Source organism: Mesoplodon mirus (genome assembly GCF_964341445.2).
Source record: "Mesoplodon mirus genome assembly, chromosome: 3".
NCBI lineage: Eukaryota > Metazoa > Chordata > Mammalia > Artiodactyla > Ziphiidae > Mesoplodon > Mesoplodon mirus.
Window position 1 is genome coordinate 69,341,439 of NC_138978.1, and position 27,727 is coordinate 69,369,165.

The window sequence follows — 27,727 nt, forward strand, 5'->3', positions numbered from 1 at the left end:
TCCTTTAGCTTTGTGTCCAGCGTTTGAGAGTAAAGTATACTTTGAATCGTCAAGGCAGAAATGATTTGGGTTTGATAGGTTTCTCCGGGTTAAAAGTCAAGGTCGAAAGCCAGGGAGACGTCTTTTCGCCAGGCTCCTCACCGCGCCCTCTCACCCAGATTCTCCGCCAGCCCGGTGCCCCGCCAGTTCCCCGCTTGGTGCCAGCAGCCCGCCCAGTTCCCGCCTCCCTCGCCGTTGCCGCCCTCCCGGTTCCTTCTCCGCACCGCTGTCAGCCTCAGCTTCCCCCCAAGAGGGCGCATCGTCTAAACTCAAAGGACCAGCGGGAAGCGAAGCCTTTTCAGGGACCACCCCTCGCGACCCTACAGGCACCAAGGCCGCCAAGATGGCGCAGAAGGCGCAGGCGAGGTCACCTAGCGAGCGAGCTTTCCGCACAAGGAGCCCCGCTTCCGCCTTTCATTTCACTTCCAGCGCCCTACTTCGGAGGCCCAGCCCCCTGGGCCCCGCCCACACCCTGGAGGGTGGTCGGTGCCAGAACATGGGCGGGGCCAGAACCGCGTCAGCGGTCTTGGCACAAGCTGCTAGGTTAGAGACTGAGTAGCCGGACGGAGAGTCAACATGGCAGCGCTGTTTAGGCGAAGCTGCGGGGTGAGAGGAAGAGCAGGGCTCGGCGCGGGTGGGAAATGGAGCTTGTGGTGTTTGGCGAGGGGGACCTAGACCGGAAATTGGTGTGGCCGGGGTGGGGGCGGTGTGGGAAGCGGTGAAGGAGTCCGCTTCGGGGAGCCTTAGCCCTCCTTACCCCACCTCTGGCAATAGCCTGGATTCCGGACCCTGACTTTCACGCCACACCCTCCTCTCGTTGTGGGACGGAATGCTTCCTGCGTTTTCACTTTCCTCTATCCCCTCGGCAGCTGCCCCCGATATAGGCGGCGTCCACTTTTCAGAATATCGCTTTTCTTTCTCTGGCCCGAGACCCTTCCAGAGGTTTTCCGGAGGAATCCCATCCTATCTCGAAGTAAACCCATCTCTGAATTGGCCGGTGCCTCAGAATTACAACCCTGAACTAACTAACTAACTAGTTTTTGCTGAACTAGTATGTCTTGGGGAAAGTCTCTACTGGCTTTCTATCCCCAGCCTAAGAAGGTCATAAAGTAAATTTCATTCTGCAATTGATGTATACTACAACAGCGGTCCCCAACCTTTTTTTGCACAAGGGACCGGTTTCATGGAAGACGAATTTTTTCCATGGAGGTGGGGGGATGGTTCAGGCGGTAATGCGAGCGATGCGGAGCCCAGGTGAAGATTCGTTCGCTAGCCCACCACGCACCTCCTGTTGTGCGTCCTGGTTCCTAACAGGCCGCGGCCCGGTATCCTGCGGCCCCGGGGGTTGGGGACCCCTGTACTACAAAGTGCAGCCTGCCAAGTTAGGGGGAAAAGGAAAACGGAGCAGCTGCTCATTAGGATAATAAGTTTAATATGCTTTTGGTTTCGTAATATGGAGGGAGACGCCTCCACGTTGTGTACGTAAAAAAAAGAGGAAAGTAAATCATACGGCACACTTTTCTTTGAAGCTTGTTTGTATATTTTAGTGTTGTCTCACAGATTTTAAATTGTCTCAGTCACTAGATATATTTTGCTAGCTTTATTATTTATATAGTCACACAAGACTGCCATTTAAATATCATTTATAATTAAGAACGTTATGCCCTGTACCAAAATAGTAGCTGATTTAGAATTTAGGGTAATTCTGATGGATTTTTGCCCAATATTTGTCATTGTTATGCAGGTTAATGGACTCTGAAGGCAGAGATTGGGGGATTTAAAAAATTTTAAACTCTGACACCAGAAAAAAAGGGATTTCTCAATCTCGCAAAAAAAGGAAATAGAAAAACCTGATCCAGAAAACTTTACCCCTATAGTATCTCTTCTTTGACACTCCCATAAAACTAATTCCTAAGAAATATGCAAAAGTCTTTAATTATATTTGTGCTGTTATTGCAGAGTTAATGCTTGATTAAAGTTGCTGCCTTTTGGAGGTTTGGAATTCCATTGTTCTGATCAGAGAGCTCAAAGTAGTAACCAATATTTATATAGCATTACGCTTCCAAAATATTATCTTATTTTAATCATCTCCGCAATTACCCAGTAAGATCACCCTCATTTTCCAGGTTTGAAAAGTTAATTAACAGGGCTTTGGACATTGTTCCCTGGCTGTAGCTACCTTTGTACTTTGTTTTACACAACATGTTTTCCTGAAAAATCGTATGTAAACTTTTTGTAAATTATTTTAGATACATTAATAATTCCCTATTTAAAGTCTCTCAGCAGACCATTTTACCTGTATTGTGAGGTCTAATTTTGTGCAATGCTGTCAAAACACACATTTAGAAGGGTCAAGTTTTTTGGTCTGATTTTTGTGGGGTGTGTTTTTTTTTTTAATGGAATCTAATAACCAATTAGGATACTTAAATTGAAAGAGCAGTATAGCAAGGTGGTTGATGGCATGAGTTCATGATAGTAAATGTTAGAATAATAATCCTGGTTCCTAATAGCAAGTAGAATGACCTTGGCCAATTTTACTTGACTTTTCTGAGCCTCAGTTTCTACATATGCAAAATAAGAATAAAAATAGTTCCTTAATCTTAGGGTTGACCGAAAGATTCAGTGCATTGATACTTGGAATGTGACTAAAGAAGAATACGTTTGGTCTATGATGACTGGACAATGAGTATCAGAGAAACCATGTTTTACTTCCAAAATAAAATTAATGAAAATTACAAAACAGATGTGAATTTTTGTACCCTATTTTTTTCAAAATTGTAGTATAAAGTGTGTTATCACTTTGAAAGGGTTATTTAAATTAAGATATTTGACAGTCTTCATTGTCACTTTAAATGTAGATAATTCTGTTTACAAGTTCAAGTTGTCATCTACAAAGTGGATACTTTCTTTTCACAGATTTTGAAAAACATAAGCAAGTTCAGTTCTTGATCTTTTAGTATATTGTTGAGTTTCTCTTTTCTTTCAATATCTAGCTTACTAGAATTTAGTTCCATCAAATTCCTTGAAGTGTAAATTGTGTAATTTTGGCTGTCCTTAAACATTTACTTAGGAGTTCCAGTATGATTTCCAGTTTGATAACTTTAATAAATGCGAGTGTTTACTTTTTGTGTACATTGAACTGTTGTGAGTATAAAAATGGATTGCAAAGGAATAATATCTGCTTATATTTTTTATATATCTTTCTGAAGAAATATGCATGTATTTCAGGTATTAAGACAAGTAGTATATTAATGGTTTAGAATAGGGTTGACAAACTGTAAAGAGACAGTAAATATTTTTGGCTTTGTGGACCATATGGTTTCACAACTCTGCTGTGAAAGCAGCAATAGACAATATGGTATGGCTGTGTTCCAACAGAATTTTATTTACAAAACTGGTGGGTACCATAGTGTACTTACCCTTGGCTTAGAATATTCTAAGAATACTTACAGACAACAGCAGAAAATATAGAAAATTGTTTTAGGCTAATTTGTTTTGTTAAATAAAGTGAGGTATTGTAGAAAATGGGATCCTCCAAGGGGAAGATTCCCAGAGGCATTCCTGGGAGGCTCTCCAGAGACAGGGTATCAAAGTTGATGGACTAGGCAACGCTTGAATATATGGTACCATCCTATTGTTGCCCCCCCGCCCCGTTCCAACTCCCCAATCACAAATGTTCTAGAACTTGTAGGTGAGATTTCTCGAATAGTGGTTCTAAGTCTACCAATACCCCTGATTGGTATTTGTCTTGGAAACACTCCATGTTAGTAGTGCAAATACCACTGATCAGTTTTAGTTGCATTGCATTTTCTAAAAAATTTATTTATTTTTTATACAGCAGGTTCTTATTAGTTATCTATTTCATACATATTAGTGTATACATGTCAATCGCAATCTCCCAATTCATCCCCCCCCCACAACGTTCCCCCCTTGGTGTCCATACGTTTGTTCTCTACGTCTGTGTCTCTATTTCTGCCTTGCAAACGGTTCATCTGTACCATTATTCTAAGTTCTCCATATATGTGTTAATATACTATATTTGTTTTTCTCTTTCTGACTTACTTCACTCTGTATGACAGTCTCTAGGTCCATCCATGTCTCTACAAATGACCCAATTTCGTTCCTTTTTATGGCCGAGTAATATTCCATTGTATATATGTACCACATCTTCTTTATCCATTCGTCTGTCAGTGAGCATTTAGGTTGCTTCCATGACCTGGCTATTGTAAATAGTGCTGCAGTGAACATTGGGGTGCATGTGTCTTTTTGAATTACTGTTTTCTCTGGCTGTGTGCCCAGCAGTGGGATTGCTGGGTCATATGGTAAATCTATTTTTAGTTTTTGGGTTTTTTTTTGCGGTACACGGGCCCCTCACTGTCGTGGCCTCTCCCGTTGCAGAGCACAGGCTCCGGACGCACAAGCTCAGCGGCCATGGCTCACAGGTCTAGCCGCTCCGCGGCATGTGGGATCCTCCTGGACACGAACCCGTGTCCGCTGCATCGGCAAGTGGACTCTCAACCACTGCGCCACCAGGGAAGCCCTATTTTTAGTTTTTTTAAGGAACCTCCATACTGCTTTCCATAGTGGCTGTATCAATTTGCATTCCCACCAGCAGTGCAAGAGGGTTCCCTTTTCTCCACACCCTCTCCAGCATTTGTTGTTTGTAGATTTTCTAATGATGCCCATTCTAACGGGTGTGAGGTGATACCTCATTGTAGTTTTGATTTGCATTTCTCTAATAATTAGTGATGTTGAGCAGCTTTTCATGTGCTTCTTGGCCATCTGTATGTCTTCTTTGGAGAGATGTCTATTTAGGTCTTCTGCCTATTTTTGGATTGGGTTGTTGGTTTTTTTAATATTGAGCTGTATGAGCTGTTTATATATTTTGGAGATTAATCCGTTGCCTATTGATTCATTTGCAAATATTTTCTCCCATTCTAAGGGTTGTCTTCTTGTCTTGTTTATAGTTTCCTTTGCTGTGAAAAAGCTTTTAAGTTTCATTAGGTCCCATTTGTTTATTTTTGTTTTTATTTCCATTACTCTAGGAGGAGGGTCAAAAAACATCTTGCTGTGATTTATGTCAGAGTGTTCTTCCTATGTTTTCCTCTAAGAGTTTTATATGTCCGGTCTTACATTTAGGTCTTTAATCCATTTTGAGTTTATTTTTATGTATGGTGTTAGGGACTGTTCTAATTTCATTCTGTTACATGTAGCTGTCCAGTTTTCCCAGCACCACTTGCTGAAGAGACTGTCTTTTCTCCATTGTATATCCTTGCCTCCATTGTCATAGATTAGTTGACCATATTTGTGTGTCTATCTCTGGGCTTTCTATCCTGTTCCATTGATCTGTATTTCTGTTTTTGTGCCAGTACCATATTGTCTTGATTACTGGAGCTTTGTAGTGTAGTCTAAAGTCAGGGAGTCTGATTCCTCCAGCTCCATTTTTTTTCCCTCAAGAAAAAATATACTTTGGCTATTTGGGGACTTTTGTTTCTCCATACAAATTTTGAGATTTTTGTTCTAGTTCTAGTAAACAATGCCATTGGTAATTTGATAGGGATTGCATTGAATCTGTAGATTCCTTTGGGTATTAGAGTTATTTTCGCAATATTGATTCTTCTAATCTAAGAACATGGTATATCTCTCCATCTGTTTGTGTCATCTTTGATTTCTTTCATCAGTGTCTTGTAGTTTTCCAAGTACAGGTCTTTTGCCTTCTTAGGTAGGTTTATTCTTAGGTATTTTATTCTTTTTGTTGCCATGTTTAACGGGATTCTTTCCTTAATTTCTCTTTCTCATCTTTTGTTGTTAGTATATAGGAACGCAAGAGATTTCTGTGCATTAATTTTGCAACTTTACTGAATTCATTGATTAGCTCTAGTAGTTTTCTGGTGGCATTTTTAGGATTATCTATTTATAGTATCATGTCATCTGCAAACAGTGACAGTTTTACTTCTTCTTTTCTGATTTGTATTCCTTTTATTTCTTTTTCTTTTCTGATTGCTGTGGCTAGGACTTCCAAAACTATGTTGAATAAGAGTGGAGAGAGTGGACATCCTTGTCTTGTTCCTGATCTTAGAGGAAATGCTTTCAGTTTTTCACCACTGAGAATGATTTTTGCTGTGGGTTTGTCATATATGGCCTTTATTATGTTGAGGTAGTTTCCCTCTGTGCCCACTTTCTGGAGAGTTTTTGTCATAAATGTGTGTTGAATTTTGTCAAAAGCTTTTTTTTTTTTTTTTTTTTTTGCCGTATGTGGGCCTCTCACTGTTGTGGCCTCTCCCATTGCGGAGCACAGGCTCCAGATGCACAGGCTCAGCAGCCATGGCTGGACCCGTGGGTCCAGCCGCTCCACGGCATGTGGGATCCTCCCAGATTGGGGCACAAAGCCATGTCCCCTGCATTGGCAGGTGGACTCTCAACCACTGCGCCGCCAGGGAAGCCCTCAAAAGCCTGTTCTGTGTCTATGGAGATGATCATATGGTTTTTATTCTTCAGTTTGTTAATATGGTGTATCACATTGATTGATTTGCATATATTGAAGAATCTTTGCATCTCTGGGAAAAATCCCACTTGATCATGGTGTATGATTCTTTTAATGTGTTTTTGGACTCTGCTAGTATTTTGTTGAGGATTTTTGCATCTATATTCATCAGTGATATTGGTCTGCAATTTTCTTTTTTTGTAGTATCTTTGTCTGGTTTTGGTATCAGGGTGATGGTGGCCTCGTAGAATGAGTTTGGGAGTGTTCCTTTCTAACAATTTGTCCATTTCTTCCAGGTTGTCCATTTTATTTCTGCTGTGTCTGTTTTAACTTCTCCTTTTTCATTTCTAATTTTATTGATTTGAGTCCTCTCGCTCTTTTTCTTGATGAGTCTGGCTAAAGGTCTATCAATTTTGTTTATCTTCTCAAAGAACCAGCTTTTAGTTTTATTGATCTTTGGTATTGTTTTCTTTGTTTCTATTTCATTTATTTCTGCTCTGATCTTTATGATTTCTTTCCTTCTACTAACTTTGGGTTTTGTTTGTTCTTCTCTAGTTTCTTTAGGTGTAAGGTTAGATTGTTTATTTGAAATTTTTCTTGTTTCTTGAGGTAGGATTGTATTGATATAAACTTCCCTCTTAGAACTGCTTTTGCTGCATCCCATAGGTTTTGGTTTGTCATGTGTTCATTGTCATTTGTCCCTAGGTATTTTTTGATTTCCTGTTTGATTTCTTCAGTGATCTCTTGGTTATTTAGTAATGTGTTGTTTAGCCTCCATGTGTTTGTGTTTTTTACTTTTTTTTCCCTGTAATTTATTAATCTCATAGCGTTGTGGTCGGAAAAGATGCTTGATATGATTTCAGTTTTCTTAAATTTACCGAAGATTTGTGATCCAAGATGTGATCTGTCCTGGAAAATGTTCCATGTGCACTTGAGAATGAAATGTAATCTGCTCTTTTCAGATGGTCCTATAATTATCAATTAAATCTATCTGGTCTATTGTGTCTTTTAAATCTTGTGTTTCCTTATTAATTTTCTGGATGATCTGTCCATTGGTGTAAGTGAGGTGTTAAAGTCCCCCACTATTATTGTGTTACTGTGGATTTCCGCTTTTATAGCTGTTAGCATTTACCTTGTGTGTCGAGGTGCTCCTATGTTGGGTGCATATATATTTATAATTGTTATATCTTCTTCTTGGATTGATCCCTTGATCATTATGTAGTGTCCTTCCTTGTCTCTTGTAGCATTCTTTGTTTTAAAGTCTATTTTATTTGATATGAGTATTGCTACTACAGCTTTCTTTTGATTTCCATTTGCATGGGATATCTTCTTCCATCCCCTCACTTTCAGTCTGTGTGCATCCCTAGTTCTGAACTGGGTCTCTTGCAGACAGCATATACATGGGCCTTGTTTTTGTATCCATTCAACAAGCCTGTGTCTTTTGGTTGGAGCATTAAATCCATTCACATTTAAGGTGATTATTGAAATGTATGTTCCTATTACCATTTTAGTAATTGTTTTGAGTTTGTTTTTTAGGACCTTTTCTTTTCTGTGTTTCCCACTTAGAGAAGTTCCTTTAGCATTTGTTGTAGAGCTGGTTTGGTGCTGCTGAATTCTCTTAGCTTTTGCTTGTCTGTAAAGCTTTTGATTTCTCTGTTGAATCTGAATGAGATCCTTGCTGGGTAGAGTAATCTTGGTTATAGGTGCTTCCCTTTCATCACTTTAAATATATCATGCCACTCCCTTTTGGCTTGTAGAGTTTCTGCTAAGAAATCAGCTGTTAAGCTTATGGGAGTTCCCTTGTATATGGTTTGTCATTTTTCCCTTACTCCTTTTAATAATTTTTCTTTGTCTTTAATTTTTGTCAGTTTGATTACTGTGTGTCTTGGCGTGTTTCTCCTTTGGTTTATCCTGCCTGGGACTTGGGTGCTTCCTGGACTTGGGTGGCTATTTCCTGGACTTGGGTGGCTTCTTGGACTTGGGTGGCTATTTCCTTTCCCATGTTAGGGAAGTTTTCGACTATAATCTATTCACATATTTTCTCAGGTCCTTTCTCTCTCTCTTCTTCTGGGATCCCTATATGTGGATGTTGTTGCATTTAATGTTGTCCCAGAGGTCTCTAAGGCTGTCTTCACTTCTTTTCATTCTTTTTTTAAATTCTTTCCACTGCAGTGAATTCCACCATTCTGTCTTCCAGGTCACTTATCCGTTCTTCTGTCTCAGTTATTCTAATATTGATTCCTTCTAGTGTAGTTTTCATTTCAGTTATTGTATTGTTCATCTCTGTTTGTTTGTTCTTTAATTCTTCTAGGTCTTTGTTCTTTAATTCTTCTAGGTCTTTGTTAAACATTTCTTGCATCTTCTTTATCTTTGCTGCCATTCTTTTTCTGAGGTCCTAGATCATCTTCACTATCATTATTCTGAATTCTTTTTCTGGAAGGTTGCCTATCTCCACTTCATTTAGTTGTTTTTCTGGGGTTTTGCCTTGTTCCTTCATCTGGTACATAGTCTTCTGCCTTTTCATTTTGTCTGTCTTTCTGCGAATGTGGTTTTCGTTCCACAGGCTACAGAATTGTAGTTTTTCTTGCTTCTGCTATCTGCCCTCTGGTGGATGAGGCTATCTAAGAGGCTTGTGCCAGCTTTCTGATGGGAGGGACTGGTGGTGGGTAGAGCTGGCTGTTGCTCTGGTGCGCAGAGCTCAGTAAAACTGTAATCCACTTGTCTGCTGATGGGTTTGGCCGAGTTCCCTTCCTGTTGGGTGTTTTGGCCTGAGGCGACTCAGCACTTGCACCTCCCTGGCTCTTTGGTGGGGCTAATGGCGACTCCAGGAGGGCTGACACCAAGGTGTACTTCCCAGAAGTGCTGCCAGTGTCCTTGTCCCCGTGGTGAACCACAGCCACCCCCCACCTCTGCAGGAGACCCTCCAACACTAGCAGGTAGGTCTGGTTCAGTCTTCTACAGGGTCACTGCTCCTTCACCGGGTCCTGATGTGCACACTACTTTGTGCCCTCCAAGAGTGGAGTCTCTGTTTCACCCAGTCCTGTTGAAATCCTGCAATCAAATCCCACTAGCCTTCAAAGTCTGATTCTCTGGGAATTCCTCCTCTTGTTGCTGGACCCCCAGGTTGAGAAGCCTGACGTGGGGCTCAAAACCTTCACTCCAGTGGGTGGACTTCTGTGGTATAATTGTTCTCCAGTTTGTGAGTCACCCACCCAGTGGTTATGGGATTTGATTTTATTGTGCTTGCACCCCTCGTCCCATCTTTTTGTGGCTTCTCCTTTGTCTTTGGTAGTGGAGTATCTTTTTTGGTGAGTTCCAGTGTCTTCCTGTTGATGATTGTTCAGCAGTTGTGATTCTGGTGCTCTCACAAGAGGGAGTAAGTGCACATCCTTCTACTCCGCCATCTTGAACCAATCTCTCCACGTTGCATTTTTTTAAAAAAGAATTTCCTTTATGATAGGTGTTCAAATATCTGATAATTGGCTTAATACAGAAGTCAAATTGTGGTTGAGGGCATTTAAATACTGACTTAAACTGTTTTCTTGAATATGGTCAAAGAAGCTGTTCTACTCACTTGTGTTGTCAGTATTCTATTTGACTCATGTTTAGTTTATCAAATTTATTGTAATAAAATTGTTCTTTGCAGGTACTGAGAAGTCTCTCTCGCTTTGACTGGAGATCACAACATACGAAAGCTGCCCAACACCGTGAACCTGGATCAGGATTTAGTTTTGGTATATGCTTTGTTCTGTGTTTTGATTTTAATCTTTTGTTTGTGGTATGTATGCAGCTTTTTATATGTATTTATTAGGAACATGTTTGTAAACAAACTTAGTAATGTCTGTAAGTGAATGGAACCAATCGCCATCCACAGATTGTTCACAGTTAGCCATACCCATTCTTCCTGATCTTTTTTTCTTCTCCATCATAATACCCTATACATAAATCTGTTTTAGCAGCATACATATATATTTCTGCCATTTTTCTTAAGTATATATCCCCAAATAAATAACAAATTCACTGCTACATATGACTAGTCTTCAACTTAGAAATGAATGCAACAAATACTTCTTAAACACTTATTAGTTACAGAGTGCTAGGTGCCTGCTAATAAGCCAGAGCCTGGTTTTTCCATAATATATCTGAACTGCAGTTTGGTGCTAGTACATATGGTTCTCAGTTTTGGGATCAGGGAGCCATGTGGTGTCGGAGGGCAAAGGAATAAGATTTTGCTTCCCTTTTCTCTCTAAAGTGAAGAGCCCCACCAAGGCAAAAAATTTGAAAAATAATCCCTTTCTTCAGCATCCTTTGCCCCCTAAAGTGCTTCTTGCTTCAAAATTATTACCTTTCCTCTAGTTGAAAACCCATTTTTTCAGTTCACTTGGTCTCAGAAAATAGTTAAAAGGCAGCTGAGATAATTAACTCACACCGAGGTAGAAATAACAAACTCAAAACTCCCTAGGGTTATCATTTTTGGTTTTTATTTTATTTTTTAAGATTGTTAGCATCTTTAAAAGTTTTTTTTTTTTTTAACAGAATTAAGTGAAAATTTTGAAACAGCATGAGGATAGCAGTTTGGGAGACTGGATCTTATTTTCTTATTGAGATGTTAGCATAGGTTTGGTATGGTTGCTCTTTAGTTTCAGTTTGTCAGGTACAGATTCATACTCAATAGTAAGAGACTAGCAGGAGAAATCTATGGTGGTTCGCTGACTGACAGAAGATGAGATAGATATAAGTGTTTAGGAGGGAGATTGTGGAGCTCAAGAAAAGGAATAGGGATAACACCTATGGCCAGTTGCACCTGGTTGTTTAGCTATAAAATGGGGATAATATCTACAACACAGGATTTATTTGAAGATTAAATTATATGACATATGTGAAGTCCTAGCACACAGTAACTGGATCAAAGTAGATTCTCAAATAATACATAATAGATCCTTGCCTTCCCTCCCCTTTAACCACTCACAATTTTGATACGACTTGGCCCCAGTTTTAGAAGTAAAGTTGTGATGTAGAGAACAGTAGACTGAAACGCTAAGTATACTTTTATTGCTAATTCATTGTAAGACTCTGGGGCTATCGTTTCCTCTGTCTGGGCTTTTGTTTCCTTACTTATACAATGAGAGATTCAACACCGAATTTCTAATGTCTTTTACATTTTATTTCATACATCCCTATAGAAATGATTACTATACTCCTAAACATTCTTGCTTATTCTTGCCTTCTGCCTTTTTTCTCATTCTTCTTGCCTGAAATACCCTATGTCTTTTAAAAACTTTACCTATCCTTTGATAGTATGGATTTTAAAAAGTATGGTGGTAATTGGCTTCTGTCCTTGGTCCAGTCACCCTATTCACTTCATTAATTTGAGAAGCTTTCCCACCACTTTTGCCAGTTGCTTTGTGCTAATTTATAAACTTAAATTATCTGAGTTTAAAGGAGGAGTAAAATTGAAATTATATTAGTATTATATGATATTTTGGAACAAGTTTTATTGGTTTATGGTCACTGGTCATGTCTTATCTCCCTAATTAGATTGATTCTTGAGATCAGGGCATTGTCATATGTATTAGTTTTATTTCAGTGTTAGTCAAAGTTTGATGAGTCTGCTTTGGAACTAATAATAAGTAAGAAAAATTGTTTTTACCTTAACACTTGGAAGAGGAAAACTCAAGTTTATATCTGTTACTTATTTGTAAAAGCTAGAAATCTTACCTAGCTTTTTGGCATGAGTATTGATATAGATTTATTCATATAGCACAGTGAAATCTTGATTAGTCTGAGGGCACACTGTAGTCTGACTTTCTTGTTATCAAGGTTTAAAGTCTCCATTATAAATATATATTTCCACATACTTCATTTCCCTTAACTCATTGTCCTATTTTAATGTTTTCTAAATAACTTTCCTTTAGCGTTCACTGAACAGCAGAAAGAATTTCAAGCTACTGCTCATAAATTTGCCAGGGAGGAAATAATCCCAGTTGCTGCAGAATATGATAAGACTGGCGAGGTAGGTTTATGCATTTTAAGGAGAGAAAAGTCTTTGACATATTTTACAAGATTTTAAATATAAATAGATTTTAAATATAACTGGCTTTTATCTTTATTATTATTTTTTTCTTTCAGTACCCTGTCCCACTAATTAAAAGAGCCTGGGAACTTGGTTTATTGAATACACACATTCCAGAAAGTTGTGGTAAGCTTTCTTTACATTTTTAATTCTAGAATGCCTATGTACAAGAAGAATTTTGAAATTATATTCAGTCATTCTTTCAGATATTTGTTGCCATTAAATGGCTTTCTACTTTTTGCCCCTGTGTTCAGACTTCAGTATTTGTCAGCTTTTAGAAGCCTTGTACTCAACACTTAGAGGCATTCTTCCTTCTTTATAACTGGTTCTGATGTTAACTTGATCCTTATCCTTGGTAACTTCTCTCTCTACAGTTAGTTGATTTGTTGCATTTTAATTCTACCTTTGATTTTACATTTTATTGAGACTTTCCTTTCACTCCTTTCGTCAGTCAAAAGGTTAAAATTTTAGCAGAGTTGAATCAAGTTTTTACAAAATCAAGCTGAAACAGGAAGACAGGTCCAGATTACAAATAGTAAGAGAATTTTTTGAAATTTTAAAACTTATTTTAGAGAAGTATACTTTGTTACTGTACTAGCCAGAAAACTTTTAGTTTCTAGTGTTATAGATACTGTATTTGCAAATTTGCTGTTAAAATCAATTAGGTTATATCGGAAGTAATTTAAATAGTTCACCCTTATTTCTGTTGAGGTATGCTATATATTATAATGGGCTCTTAAAACATTTTGATACTGTAGGAGGTCTTGGACTTGGAACTTTTGATAGCTGTCTAATTACTGAAGAAATGGCTTATGGATGTACAGGGGTTCAGACTGCTATTGAAGGAAATTCTCTGGGGGTAAGTTACCTAGAAAATGAATTGCTTAACTGAGCTGTTGTTAATGAAACAGTACTGCTAAGTTAGGTTAGCTGGTGGAACACAGTTTTCTTTAAAAAGGAACACAAGATTCTGCAGTGAAGCCTGGAGTTCTTTTCCATGAGTTGATCATTCTGGCTGTTGTCTTTAGTACTCGGAGTCCTAGCTCTCTCTGTGGGAAACTGTACACTTTGGCTGTGGCTTCAGTGGCAATTCTTAGGTAAGGGCATTGAGGAGAAGGATTGGGATGGCTTGCTGCCACTGCTGGCAATGCTGAAATTTAGTGAGTAATTCTTAGGACACCTGATCATATATACCATGTCATTTATTGTAAATTTAATTCTTTTTTGTTTGTTTGTTTATTTTTGGCTGCATTGTGTCTCCGTTGCTGCGTGCAGGCTTTCTCTAGTTGCGGCGAGTGGGGGCTACTCTTCATTGCAGTGCACAGGCTTCTCATTGCGTGGCTTCTCTTGTTGCGGAGCACGGGCTCTAGGCGCATGGGCTTCAGTAGTTGTGGTGCACGGGCTCAGTAGTTGTGACTTGCAGGCTCTAGAGCACAGGGTCAGTAGTTGTGGCACACGGGCTTAGTTGCTCTGTGGCATGTCGGATCTTCCCGGATCAGGGCTCGAACCTGTGTCCCCTGCATTGGCAGGCGGATTCTTAACCACTGTGCCACCAGGGAAGTCCATAAATTTAATTCTCTACTTGTGCATCTTACTACAGTAGATTTTTATATATTATATTACCAACAAGTCCTATATAACTTTGTTTTATGAAAATACTTGGATTAATAGATTTATATCCTCGTGGCTTTAGCTCTCTAACTTAGAGGCAGAATAAAGGCCAATTCTTTGGACTTACCCTTGGGGGAAAATAGTTCTCATGTTTTGAATTAAGTATTTCAATTTACATACCTAATTTTAAAATATCTTGCTTTTTTAATATCACTTTTCTTTGGTTGATAGCAAATGCCTGTTATTATTGCTGGAAATGATGAACAACAAAAGAAATATTTGGGGAGACTGACTGAGGAGCCACTGATGTGTGTGAGTATGTGTAGCTGCTGCTTTATTTCACATTTAAAGAAGTGAATAAGTGTGCTCTTCTTCCTTTTCAGTCTGTATGTATACACTGGGCTACAGCACATTAAGGCAAAAGCAACATATTTAGGTACAATGATGTTTCTGGGATGCCAGAAAGTGTCATAAAATAATCCTCTTGCTTATTTCCAGAAGAAAGATACCTACTTATAATGTTTCTGGGATGCCAGAAAAGTATCATAACAATCCTCTAGCTTATTTCCAGGAGAGTAATAGCTACTTAATGGAGCACTCTAGAGCTCTAGAACTGAGCAGTTGTGTCAGGAATTTCAGATGGAATACATGACAGTAGGTGTTTGAACTAGTAGTTTTTTGAACTAATAAGAAATTAATATGACTGAAAAGATAACAGTTTGTTTGTTGAATGACTGAGTGACTTCAGGAGGATATTTATAGGTTTTATTTAATTTTCTGAGAACTACTCAACAAATTTTTAAATTGGAATTTATTTTGGCCGTGCCGTGCAGCATGCGGGATCTTAGTTCCCCAACCAGGGATCAAATCTGTGCCCCTTGCAGTGGAAGCGCAGAGTCTTAACCACTGGACTGCCAGGGAAGTCCCTAAATTGGCTTTTTTATGAAAGATATTCTTATACATTTTACACACATGCATGCTGCAGTTCTATTCTGCAAGTGACTTTACATAGGATATTTCTTTCTTTTGGTTATTAGTCAAACAGATTTCAGTCTAGGGTGTGATTGTGATACCAAAATATAGTAAATTGCTATCATTTTGAGCTAACTGTGAGAATTGGTCTGAAAGAGTAGAAAGTAGTATTTGAAAATAAATGTTTTGGGCTTCCCTGGTGGCACAGTGGTTGAGAGTCCTCCTGCCGATGCAGGGCACACGGGTTCGTGCCCCGGTCGGGGAAAATCCCACATGCCGTGGAGCGGCTGGGCCCGTGAGCCATGGCCGCTGAGCCTGCGCGTCTGGAGCCTGTGCTCCGCAACTGGAGAGGCCACAACAGTGAGAGGCCCGCGTACCGCAAAAAAAAAAAAAAAAAAAGAAAGAAAAGAAATGTTTTTTATTTATTTTAGGTACCTAAATTTCAGGTATACTTATGAAGACATTTATATGTATTTCCTACTTAGTTGTCAATTTGTTTCAACAGGTGAGAGTTACCTAGTAGGCTAATTCTCAATATTGTCTAAGAATTGTGTGAAACATCCAGATTCTTTTCTTGTAATGTATATAATATTAGAAACAGGCTCAAAAATTGTAGCATAGAGATGCTTTGGAGAACCTAACTTATACACTGATATGAATATTTGTAATTATCTTACTGTTTTTAAATAGGTATTTCTAAAATATTAGAGTCTTTAAAAGTATTTCAAGTATTTTAAACATTTCTTTGGCAGTTTTGTTATTAATATCTTCAGTATATGTAAAAATACATTCACTCTAGTCCCTAAATTATTCTAACTTCTGAATTAATAAAGGTTTACTGTACATTTTCCCCCTTCTAGTGCATAATATTATTCAAATATGTATCTAGTGCAATTTATATACTCAAAATATGAAGCCAGGGGTGAAAATGAAAATAGTCAATAGGTATATTAATGAAAAATATTGATTAATTTCTACTGAGAGTCAGTTAACTCTTAATAATATTTATAAAATTATACTACATATAATGTGTTTTATTTAAACTTTTTAGAATTAATATTTAAAAAACTTTCAGGTTGTAAAAATAGTATAGAAGATTTAGAAAGATATGAAGAAGAACAAAAACATCTGTAATCCCTCAGATATGAAGTTAACTGGTATAACTGTCTTACTGTATACTCTATTAGATTTTTTAATACATATAGATGTATTTTTCACAATCAAGGTCATATTATATATGCAGTATTACATCCTTTTTAACATAACGAGCATTTTCTTATGCTCTACTTCTTTTTAAATACTGTGATATTTATGACTACATAATATGCTATCTAATTGATGTACTATAAATTATTTCACTATTCCCTATTGTTGAATATTTAAATTCCTTAGATTTTTGCTTTAAAAAATAATGTCAGGGGCTTCCCTGGTGGCACAGTGATTGAGAGTGCGCCTGCTGATGCAGGGGACATGGGTTCGTGCTCCGGTCTGGGAAGATCCCACATGCCGTGGAGCGGCTGGGCCTGTAAGCCATGGCTGCTGAGCCTGTACATCTGTAGCCTGTGCTCCGCAAAGGGAGAGGCCACAACAGTGAGAGGCCCGTGTACCGGAAGAAAAAAAAATAATAATAATGTTGGACCTCCCTGGTGGTGCAGTGGTTAGGAATCCACCTGCCAATGCAGGGGACATGGGTTCGAGCCCTGGTCCAGGAAGATTCCACAAGCCAACTACTAAGCCCGTGCACCACAACTGCTGAAGCCCATGTGCCTAGAGCCTGTGCTTCTCAGCAAGAGAAGCCACTGCGATGAGAAGCCCATGCACCGCAATGGAGAGTAGCCCCTCCTTGATGCAACTAGAGAAAAGCCTACATGTAGCAATGAAGACCCAATGCAGCCAAAAATAAATAAATAAATTTATTTTAAAAGAAATAATAATGTCATGGTAGGGGACTTCCCTGGTGGTCCAGTGATAAAGAATCTACCTTATAATGCAGGGGACGTGGGTTTGATCCCCTGTCAGGGAACTAAGATCCCACGTGCTGCAGGGCAACTGAGCCCGTGTGACATAACTACTGAGCTCGTGTTCCTCAACTAGAGAGCCTGTGTGCTGCAAACTACAGAGCCCATGTGCTCTGGAACCCACATGCCTCAATGACAGAGCCCAGACGTCCTGGGGCCTGTGCTCCACAACTAGAGAAGAGAAAACCTGCACGCCACAACAAGAGAGAAGCCCGTGTGCCATAATGAAAGATCCTGCATGCCTCAACGAAGATCCCACATACCACTACTAAGACCTGAAGCAGCCAATAAAAAAAAAATAATAATAATAATAATGTCATGGTAAAAACTGATACAGAAAAAGATAAGTTTTTGGATTTAATTTACAGTTACAGTGTTAATGCATATTCGTAAGACTTAATCTCTTACCAGATCATGTGATCAGTTATACTCTTGCCGAGGAAAGTGAGTACAGAAATAAATCAGGTTGATACTATAATTATTTTTTAATACCACTTAGTGTAAAAACATTTTCTAAAAATCAAAACTAATTGTATTATTGCATATATATTACATATATAGTATTAAAATATCAATAATAAGTTAGAAACCATATTTCTTTTTCAAAGATTGGATTAATCTTTTAAAAAGTATATACCTAAAATATAGTATATATTTTAAAAAGTATATACCTAAAATATATGCAGTATTAGACAACTGGAAACAAGTATTAGACTACTAGGACAAGCTTGTTATGGGCAAGACATTCAGTAAACTTACTTGTCCAAACATGGTCTAAGAACTCACAAGTGTTTGAAAAAGCATAACAGTGGTAAAGAAAACTCTTGTCATAAAACCATGCATTTCCAGTGGAACTGAGAAGTAGCTGAAATGTAACTGAACACTGAACTTGGGGTCCCAAGACCTGGCTTCAAGCCATATAATAGCAATATGATCTTATATAGATACTTAGCTTCAAAGTCTCTTCTGTATTTTCTTCTGTATTGTTATACACACCTATTTTGGTTGTATAACATCTAAAAAGGATATAGTAAAGATAAAACAAAATGCTTATGTTTTTATAAGAATATCTTCACATAGTGTCCCTTTTGCAAAAATATAGTAATTTCTTTCATACCTAATGGCCAGGGGATACTTTGTTTTTCTTTAACTGCCATTCATTTACTCAATATCTGAATTCCCGGCTATATGCCAGACTTCAGCTTATAGGCAGTTTACACTTGTAACTACAGTATAGTATTTTTTTTGTTTTGGTAAGTAGGAAGCACAGAGGCAATTTTATAGTCCTCCATTAGTAATTATTGGAACCTCGAAGCATGTGTTGTAGTATATTATTCTTTCCGGTTTATCTTTATTTTCACTTCATTCCTGATTTTTTAAAAAGCATGCGTTATATGAACAACCTCCAGTCACTTTAGAGTGTAAGGCAAAAAAGAAAAAAATAGTAGAGAATGAATGCAAAATTGTTTAGTAAACTATACAAAGATAAGTTGGTGGTATCATCACTAATAAAGAAAAGTATAATGTTCTACTCATTCTTTTAAATATTTGAATACTGTGTACCATGTGGACTTGGAATAAAACAGTGAATAAAACTGGGCTCTTGGGACTCCCTGGTAGCACAGTGGTTAAGAATCCCCCTGCCAATGCAGGGGACACAGGTTCGAGCCCTGGTCTGGGAAGATCCCGCATGCCGCGGAGCAGCTAAGCCTGTGTGCCACAACTACTGAGCCTGCGCTCTAGAGCTGGCGAGCCACAACTACTGAGCCCACATGACACAACTACTGCAGCCCATGTACCTAGGGCCTGTGCTCCACAAGAAAGAGAAGCCACTGCAATGAGAAGCCCGCCCACTGCAACAAAGAGTAGCCCCCACTCGCCGCAACTGGAGAAAGCCCGTGCACAGCAGTGAAGACCCAAAGCAGCACCCCCCCAAAAAAAATAAATCAAAAAAAACCCCACCAAAACTGGGTTCCGGCTCATAAGTTAACAATCTGGTAGACCCTTAGATCCTTACCCAAAATGTATTCATAGTATTATAGAATTCATAGAATTATGCAAATTAAGTAAATAATAAATTCTTCATAAATAAATAATTATGCATAAAAGAATGTTACTAATTTGCTTGACTTAAGAGAACAAGTTGCACTGGAAACAAAAATGGCTTCTGCTGAAAGAGCATTATAAAATTAATTTTACTTACTAGGAAACAATCAAATAAGACAAGAACAACTCTGAAGAACCAGCCATTGTGCATAGAAACACACAAACTCATACACTTCATAAGTTCTAAAAACTATGCCTTGGGCTTCACTGGTGGCACATTGGTTAAGAATCCACCTGCCAACGCAGGGGACCGGAGTTTGAGCTGTGGTCTGGGAAGATCCCACACGCCGTGGAACAATTAAGCCTGTGCGCCGCAACTAATGAGCCTGCGCTCTCGAGCCTGCGAGCCACAACTACTGAAGCCCTCGTGCCTAGAGCCCATTCTCCGCAACAAGAAAAGCCACCGCAATGAGAAGCCCGTGCACTGCATCGAAGAGTAGCCCCCGCCCGCCACAACTAGAGAAAGCCCGCGTGCAGCAACAAAGATACAATACAGCCAAAAATAAGTAAGAATAAAAGAAATTTATGAAAAAGTTTTAAAAAATAAAAACTATGCCTTATTATAAAGTAGAGGAATGTCAAATAGCATATTTCAGAGGAAAAGAAATTCCCAAAGTTACTTAAAATAAAATTTTGGTATTTGAAAGAGTTATCTTTTCTGGAGAGTTCATTTGTATAATACTTCTTTGTTGTGATGTTGAAAACAGATTTGAACATCTAGATAGAAGAGTAATGCAGTTAACCTACATGACACCTGAATCTCCTCTATAGCTCTCCTGTGAAAAGGCCATCTAGCTCATGTTTTCATGTCTAGGAGTCTCAACTGCCTGAAGCAGCTCCATTTGGGAGTGTCCCTGACTGTTAGAAAGCTCTTCTAGATTGCATGCTCCTGAGGGAAAGGATTGTGTCATTTCCTTTTGTAATGTCACCACCTGATACCATAATAGGTGTTCAATAAATTTGAATAATTTCACACTAGTTTTCTCCTATCAATTCAAATCCTCTCCCTTGGCTGTATAGCCCTTCAGGTATTTTAATATGGCTGTCATGTGGATCTTACTTTTTTCTAAGCAAATTAGCCCCAATTTTTTCATCTTTTCTTCATACAACACAGTAAAGTCCCACCGCCTTCTTAGTAATCACTGACTCAAAAATATTATTATAGAGCTAAATATAGTACTCTAGTATGGTCTGATGAGTACAGAGTAACATGGTTCCATCACTCTTATTTTAGATACTTTTTTTTTTTTTTTAATATCCCCTCCTGGCCTTGCCCCCACCCCCCACCTTCATTTTAAACTAGAGCTGATTCAAACCTGCTGCTCTTGGAAATAGGCCATCAGTATAGTCTCCAACAGAAAGATGATCTGTGAGGGGATGTGAGTGTGAGAGAGCAGGGCAATCAGAAAGAAAGAGAAAATGAGACAAGGGAATGGAAAAGGTGAATAAACAGAGGACGATGAAGGAGGGAGAAAGACTGAAAGATTAAAATGTTGGGCTGAGTGGGGAGCTTGAAGAGAAGGGAGTTACTGAAAGCCTCAAGTTGGAGCAAGTCCAGAGCTGATCCTTCTGGGCACTGTTCTCTCTCACAGATCCAGAGGGTTGCAATAAAGATGTGTCTCTGAGATTTTCCAGGTCTCTTTCCCATAAATCTGTATTTTCTTCTTAATTAAGGTCTTCTGGACCAAAGGTGTCATCTAAGAATTGTGTAAAGAGCACAAAGACAGGAAGAGGTAGATACTATTCTTTTGTAAATATAGCTTATAGCATTAGCACTGTTGATTTACATAAAGCTTACTCTTGACTTAAGTTGTCAAATCAGTCTCCCTGTCTCGTGTTAAGTTTTGGTATATTCACTGAGTAGTCTATTAAGTCTCCAGTTCCAGGCCTTATCTCTCCCCTGACCTTTACCCTCCTATATGAACTTATCTATTAGACATTTCTTCCTAGCTAGACTCAAATATCTCTTTTTTCCCAAATTGTATTTTTATTTATTTATTTATTTATTTATTTATTTATTTTTGGCTGTGTTGGGTCTTCGTTTCTATGCGAGGGCTTTCTCTAGTTGTGGTGAGTGGGGGCCACTCTTCATCGCGGTGCGCGGGCCTCTCACTGTCGTGGCCTCTCTTGTTGCGGAGCACAAGCTCTAGACGCGCAGGCTCAGTAGTGTGGCTCACAGGCCTAGTTGCTCCGCGGCATGTGGGATCTTCCCAGACCAGGGCTCGAACCCGCGTCCCCTGCATTGGCAGGCAGATTCTCAATCACTGAGCCACCAGGGAAGACCTAGACTCAAATATCTTAAGCGAAATGTGTCCCAAACCAAATTATTTTCTTCCCACTCTATAGTACTGCTTCTCTTCGAGATTATCCCTAATTGGAAGCTTCCTAAACTAAAAAATTGAGTCATCATAACATCCTCTTTAGCTCCCCAACATCCTATTCAGTCATTGTGTCCTGTGGATTTCACACCACAATTCTAAACTTCATCTTATCTTCTTGCCTTATCTTGCTTCTTAGTTTAAGCTTTCTTTCTTGCATGATTTGTGTCCCTAACTCCAGTCTTATGTAGGTATTTATGCCACTTACTAGATCTGTGAACTTGGGAAAATTACTTAACTTCACTGTCTCAGTTTCCTTATTTATAAAATGTAGATACCTAGTACCTGTGTCATAAGGATTATTGTGAGGTTTAAATAAGTCAAGTACTTAGAACAGCACCTGGAAGATAGTAAAAAGTTATTATTATTATCTCCCCTTAAATCTGTCCTTTATACTTCTGTAATAATAAACTATCTAAAATGTAAATCTGTCACTTTCCTGCATTTACAAAAACATTGTGTTTCCATTTCATCAATAGCAGTGGTATCTAATATATTTTTTTTAGTTTGTGAACCCGTTTTAGAATCTGACATCCTCAGAAAAATGCATGTATATTCCTCACTTTTGCACACTAGGCTGCTCTGGATTTCCCTGAAGCCCAGGTTCTGTGGCACAATAGCAAATGTTTGATAAACTTTTGTTGAATGCATAAAAGTCTGCTCTCCTTAGCATGGCATACACCTCAGCCTCCAGGACCAGGTCCCTGCCTGCCTTTTTAGCCTGTTTTCATGGCTTTCAGCTTCATACTTTACATTCCAGTACTGAACTGCTAGTAGTTTGCCTTGTACAACTGCTGTTTCATTCTTCCATGCCTAGATCAGCTTGCCTCACTTATTTGTCATTCAAGACCTATCTCCTTCAACGAGTATTACTTATTCTTCTTTTCATCTTCCTTACCACTCCACCTCCCACCCCCTACAGGTCTAAGTAGTCATTTCTAATGTTCCTATGTACCCTTACTACTTTGAATTAAAATTAACTGTTAAGGTTTCTCTCTTTGGACTATAAGTACCTTAAGGGTAAGGAACTTGTGTCTTTAGGCCTTGTATTCCCAGTACCTGTCACTCAGTAAACTTGAATGAACTTTAGCTACCCGTTGCTTGCCTTCCACCACTCCCTTTATCCATTCTGCTTACATCTTGTCACACATCTGTTGAAGAGCCTTAAGAGGCTCCCTTTTTTCCACCAGATAAAATTTTAACTTCTTAGTGTAGTATAAAGTGTTCTTTGTCATCTGTTCCCTTCTTTTCTTTCCAGACTAATTTCTACCATTCCCTTACATGCACAGAGTATAGATGTTATAGAATCTGGTACTTTTATATCACAAACACTGGGTAACCCTGCTTCTTATCTCGGTATCATTGCATATGTATTATTTCCTGGAATACACATTCCCCCTTTTCCTTACCCCCTAAGAATTCCTTTTCCTTTTTGAGACTTAATTTAAGCATCACCTCTGGGAAGCTTTCTGACACTCTAAAGCTAAGATAGTTTCTTAAGCCCATTGTGTGTGACTTTAATACTTAGATATATAATTACAATATAATATTCATCTCCACGCTACATTGTAAAAATCTTGAAGACAGGATGTCTTTCATCTCTGGCTTTTCCATCTCCTCCTTCATAACCTGGTAAATGGTAGATACTACTCAATAAATGTTTGGATGAATGAGTTCCTGTGAAATTTATTTAACTTGGTTGAAGATACCTAACATTGTAATTTTTGATACGGTTTATTGGTATCCTACATCTAGTTTTAAATTACATATTAAATGTTTTTACGTTTGAGCAGTTTGATTCTGTAAGAACATTTTATTGTTAAGTATTTTAAAGTATTTAAAATACTGACTTAAAAAAATACCCCCCTGGTTCTAAATGTTCATAATTTAATAGTTAACATATAATTATTTTCTCTTGTTTCCATATATTCAAGGCCTACTGTGTAACAGAACCTGGAGCAGGCTCTGATGTAGCTGCTATAAAGACCAAAGCAGAAAAAAAAGGAGATGAGTATATTATTAATGGTCAGAAGATGTGGATAACCAATGGAGGAAAAGCTAATTGGTATATTGTTTAAAACCTCTCTATATTGATTCTTAAATGCTTTATATTCAGAATCTGCCCCTCTTTCCTTCCTTTATTATTAAACCACCACAATTAAGACAAGTTTTATTCATGGAACTGGAGGGTCCATAAAGGATTATAAATAGTTCAGTGATTTTCACAAACTATTCTTAAGTCCTGCACTATTTCTTCAAATTGTATCAGAAGTTTAATTTGTAAAATAAAATAAAACAAAAATACCTGCTCTGGTTGAATCTGATTAGGAAAGCTATAGTTCCCTCTACTTGGCTTACTATCCTCACTCTCCCTAGCCCCTACCGGGACCTCCTTGGAACCATTCCCCCAAGACTCTGAGGAAAAAGGAAAGCCATTTGTATAGCACATTTCTCTGCTTCTGAGCAATAAGTTTAGAGAGGACAGACTTTTACTTTAATAAAATCTAAAAGGTCCAAATATATAGGTCCAAAAATAACGACATGAAGTTCAACAAAGGGTCATAAAATCCCTTGTATTAATATAAAATGTTGAAGGAAAACATATTTGATAGCATTATTTGTGGAAAAAAGATGAAGAAAGTTCTATAGGAATCAACAGTGTGATGTATCTGCCTTTAAGAAGTGAATGTAATTTTTTGCTGAAGTAATAGAAGTATAGCATCAAACAAGCAGGAAAAAAAATGGTAACAGTTCTGGGCAACACTTTTAAGACATGCATTGACAAAATGAAATAAATTCAGAAGCAAGTAAATGTCCTTCATTAGGGTGAGCACAGAAAACATGTCCTATGAAGAGTAAAGGAATTAGATTTGGTTGTGTAGGAAGAATTTTTAAAAATTTTAAATAATGTCTCGTACATGGAAGAGTAGGCTTGTATGTTTGCTTCAGAAAGTCAGTTTAGAATAAATGTGTGAAAGTGAGAAAAATGTAGAGTATAGCTCAACATAAAGGCAAGAATTTCAACAACAGTTCTATCTAGTGTGTGTTAAGTGGTCATGGGAAAAATGTATTTACTCATCACTACAAGTATATAAATAGAAACTTATAGAAGAAGGACCTTCTGGTGATTGGTATAATGAACTAAAAATGGGTTATCTTTCCTTGTCTGCAAAAATTCTCATTCACTATATATGTGTGCTCTTCGGTGCTATTTTTTGGCAAGAAAAGCATTACTCCTGAGAGTGAGTTTACTGTTTATTTTAAATATGTCAGTCACTTTATAAGTGTCCAGTAATATGGGATGCTATATCATTATCTTTAATTAAGTTATCATAATATCAGCAAGTAATAAAAAAGTGAAGAAACGATTAAAATGTAACAAGTTGAGGGAAATCCAACAATGCAAGTAGAAGCTTTCACAATTTTAAGAATTGATTAAGTACAGCGCATCATGTAGTAAGACAAATTAGGTAACATATGAAACTAGAAAACAATTTTTACTATTTTTAAAACTATTAAGTAAAACTGTAGAGTAGATGATAGTTTATTAGTTTTAAGCATAGAAAATAAATTAGTTGTTTAAGAAATTTAAAAAAAAATTCTCCTATACCAGGCTATTTAGAACATGGGTTACCTGGATATTTGGATGTTTTGCATTTTTTCCTCATGTTTTATTTTTAAATCTTCCTGGGAAGAATTCTTCTGGAGAGAAAACCCAGGAGATATTCATAATAATTCAGCTGTAACACAAACTCTGATTTTGCTGCATGAAGAGGACAGTAGTCAGAACATAGGGGTCACTGTCTCATTTCTTTTCACAGGCAGCCCTATTTACCCTCCTTTTCTAGATAACTTGTCCCTTAAATACTTAAACTAGTTTTGGGAAAGAAAAAGTGACAGTTCCAACACACACATACTTATTTTATGTCATCTTGATACAAGGAATTTTTACTTGTCAATCAAACTACAAAAAAAAAGCTAGATATCATATTAGTTAAGAAGTAAATGTGGGGTGAAATACTAGCTCTGCCATGTTGTAAGTATGTGACCTGGGTGAGCTTTTAAACCTCTCTGATTCTTCATTTCTTCATCTATAAAATGGGGGTAATAATAATTGGGATTGTTGGGAGGATTAACTGAGATGGGAGTCACCATATGTTATCTGCTGATACCATTATCTATCATCATGTATGTATATGTGTATTAGGTATTTTTTATTGGCTCGTTCTGATCTGGATCCTAAGGCTCCTGCTAGTAAAGCCTTTACTGGATTTATTGTGGAAGCAGACACCCCAGGAGTACAGATTGGAAGAAAGGTAAAGTGTGTATTTATCAGTGATTAAGGTCTCCAATATTATTTTAACTATAAATTTCAAAATTACTAATTTCAGTTTCCTTTATTGAAAACATTTTGGTTGTATTAAGTTGCAATAAAAATAAATCTGCTTTGGATATTATTGGGTGAAATAGTCCTTGCTAAAGATTTTTAAGTTGAGAATAGTCATGTCAAGTAATTATTTGAAAGAGTAGCCATTCTTGGTGCCAGTCTATGGAGAATGCCAGTAACAGCTGTGAGGGATAATGAAGCAGAAATCAAACTATCATTTTTATGGCCTGCCCAGTAATAGAGTTTTAGATATTTCAAAACACTTCCCCATTCTTTTTCTTTGCTCACAGCAACATTTCATGTAGGATAAGTGGCATTATGCCCATTTTACGGATTAAAACAATGTGACATAAGTTGATTACCCAAGTTCATACAACACTAAGAGAAAAATCTGTTCCTGAGAAAGTGTAGAAATGGCAAAGAGCCTTGAATGTGGGAAGGCAAGAAAAATTTTATTTGAACAAGAAAAGGTAATTTAACATATTTGAAAAGGATAGTAATATGGGGAACTTCCCTGGTGGTGCAGTGCTTAAGAATCTGCCTGCCAATGCAGGAGACACAGGTTCGATCTCTGGTCCGGGAAGATACCATGTGCCATGGAGCAACTAAGCCCGTGTACCACAACTACTGAGCCTGCTCTCTAGAGCCCACGTGCTGAGCTACTGAGCCCACATGCTCTAGGGCCCACGTGCCACAACTACTGAACCCATGTGCTGCACCTACTGAAGCCGGTGCGCCTAGAGCCCATGCTGTGCAACAAGAGAAGCCACTGCAATGAGAAGCCTATGCACTGCAACGAAGAGTAGCCCCTGCTTGCTACAACTAGAGAAAGTCTGCGTGCAGCAATGAAGACCCAACACAGCCAAAAATAAAAATAATATATTAAAAAAAAAGAAACAAAAGCACAGTAATCTGAATGCTTGGATATAATTTAGCAGTAGCATTTAAAGTAGATTAAAGAGAAAAGAGTTTAAAATTTAGTAAATCAAAGAAGGAAAGAAATGAAGTCATTAAAGTAGTCCTAGTGAGAGCTAAGGAAGCATGATTTAAGATTATAACTCTGAGAAAAGGCAGAGGAGATGCAGTTTTACAAATGTAAAACTCTTTTTTTTTAAAGTGAATTTGTAAAAAAGAAAACCTATTAAAACCTATTAATGACTAAATGATGTCTATATCTAAGGATTATGGAAGTTAATTAAGAGTTACATGAATTTTCTTCCAAATGGGTAAAGCTTCAGATTATCTTGTCAGATATTAGACTAAGGGTGGCATAACCTGAACTGGAAAGGCTACTTTGAGTTGACTAAGTTATGCAAACTTCTAAACCAATCATATGTATTTGTATGTTTTATTAAAAGCCATGAGAATCTCTCTTTTGTACCAAAGCCTCTTCAAAATGGAAGCATGTTGCTAATGTATGTAAGAGGGGTACTTTCCCTTTTAGGCAATAGAATGTTAAAAGTGGAAGATACCCTACACATTTTTTATGGTCTGTTTGCTGAACACTGAAACTGAAATCCAAGTGAAATGATTTACTCAAGGTTACATACTTAAGAGGCAGGGTTGAGATCAGTGCTAACGTGTCCTAGAAACTTGCCTAGTGCAGTTTCCTACACTGTATTATTCTATACTTTCTTTTAAGATAGATATTAAAGGTAG

At 37.9% G+C, this 27,727-nt stretch overlaps 1 protein-coding gene across 2 annotated transcripts in view; it reads left to right on the top strand.

Moving 5' to 3' along the window:
* The first annotated feature begins 540 nt into the window (after positions 1 to 540).
* Positions 541 to 27,727, top strand: part of ACADM (acyl-CoA dehydrogenase medium chain) — a 48,672-nt gene continuing 21,485 nt past the window's right edge. For both annotated transcript variants that reach the window (XM_082616425.1, XM_082616426.1), the window contains exons 1-8: positions 541 to 645; positions 10,170 to 10,257; positions 12,439 to 12,536; positions 12,653 to 12,722; positions 13,355 to 13,455; positions 14,439 to 14,519; positions 23,616 to 23,746; positions 25,889 to 25,997. In XM_082616425.1, coding sequence (XP_082472551.1) covers positions 616 to 645; positions 10,170 to 10,257; positions 12,439 to 12,536; positions 12,653 to 12,722; positions 13,355 to 13,455; positions 14,439 to 14,519; positions 23,616 to 23,746; positions 25,889 to 25,997 — 708 coding nt within the window. In that variant the 5' untranslated portion in view covers positions 541 to 615. The remainder of the gene's footprint in view (positions 646 to 10,169; positions 10,258 to 12,438; positions 12,537 to 12,652; positions 12,723 to 13,354; positions 13,456 to 14,438; positions 14,520 to 23,615; positions 23,747 to 25,888; positions 25,998 to 27,727) is intronic.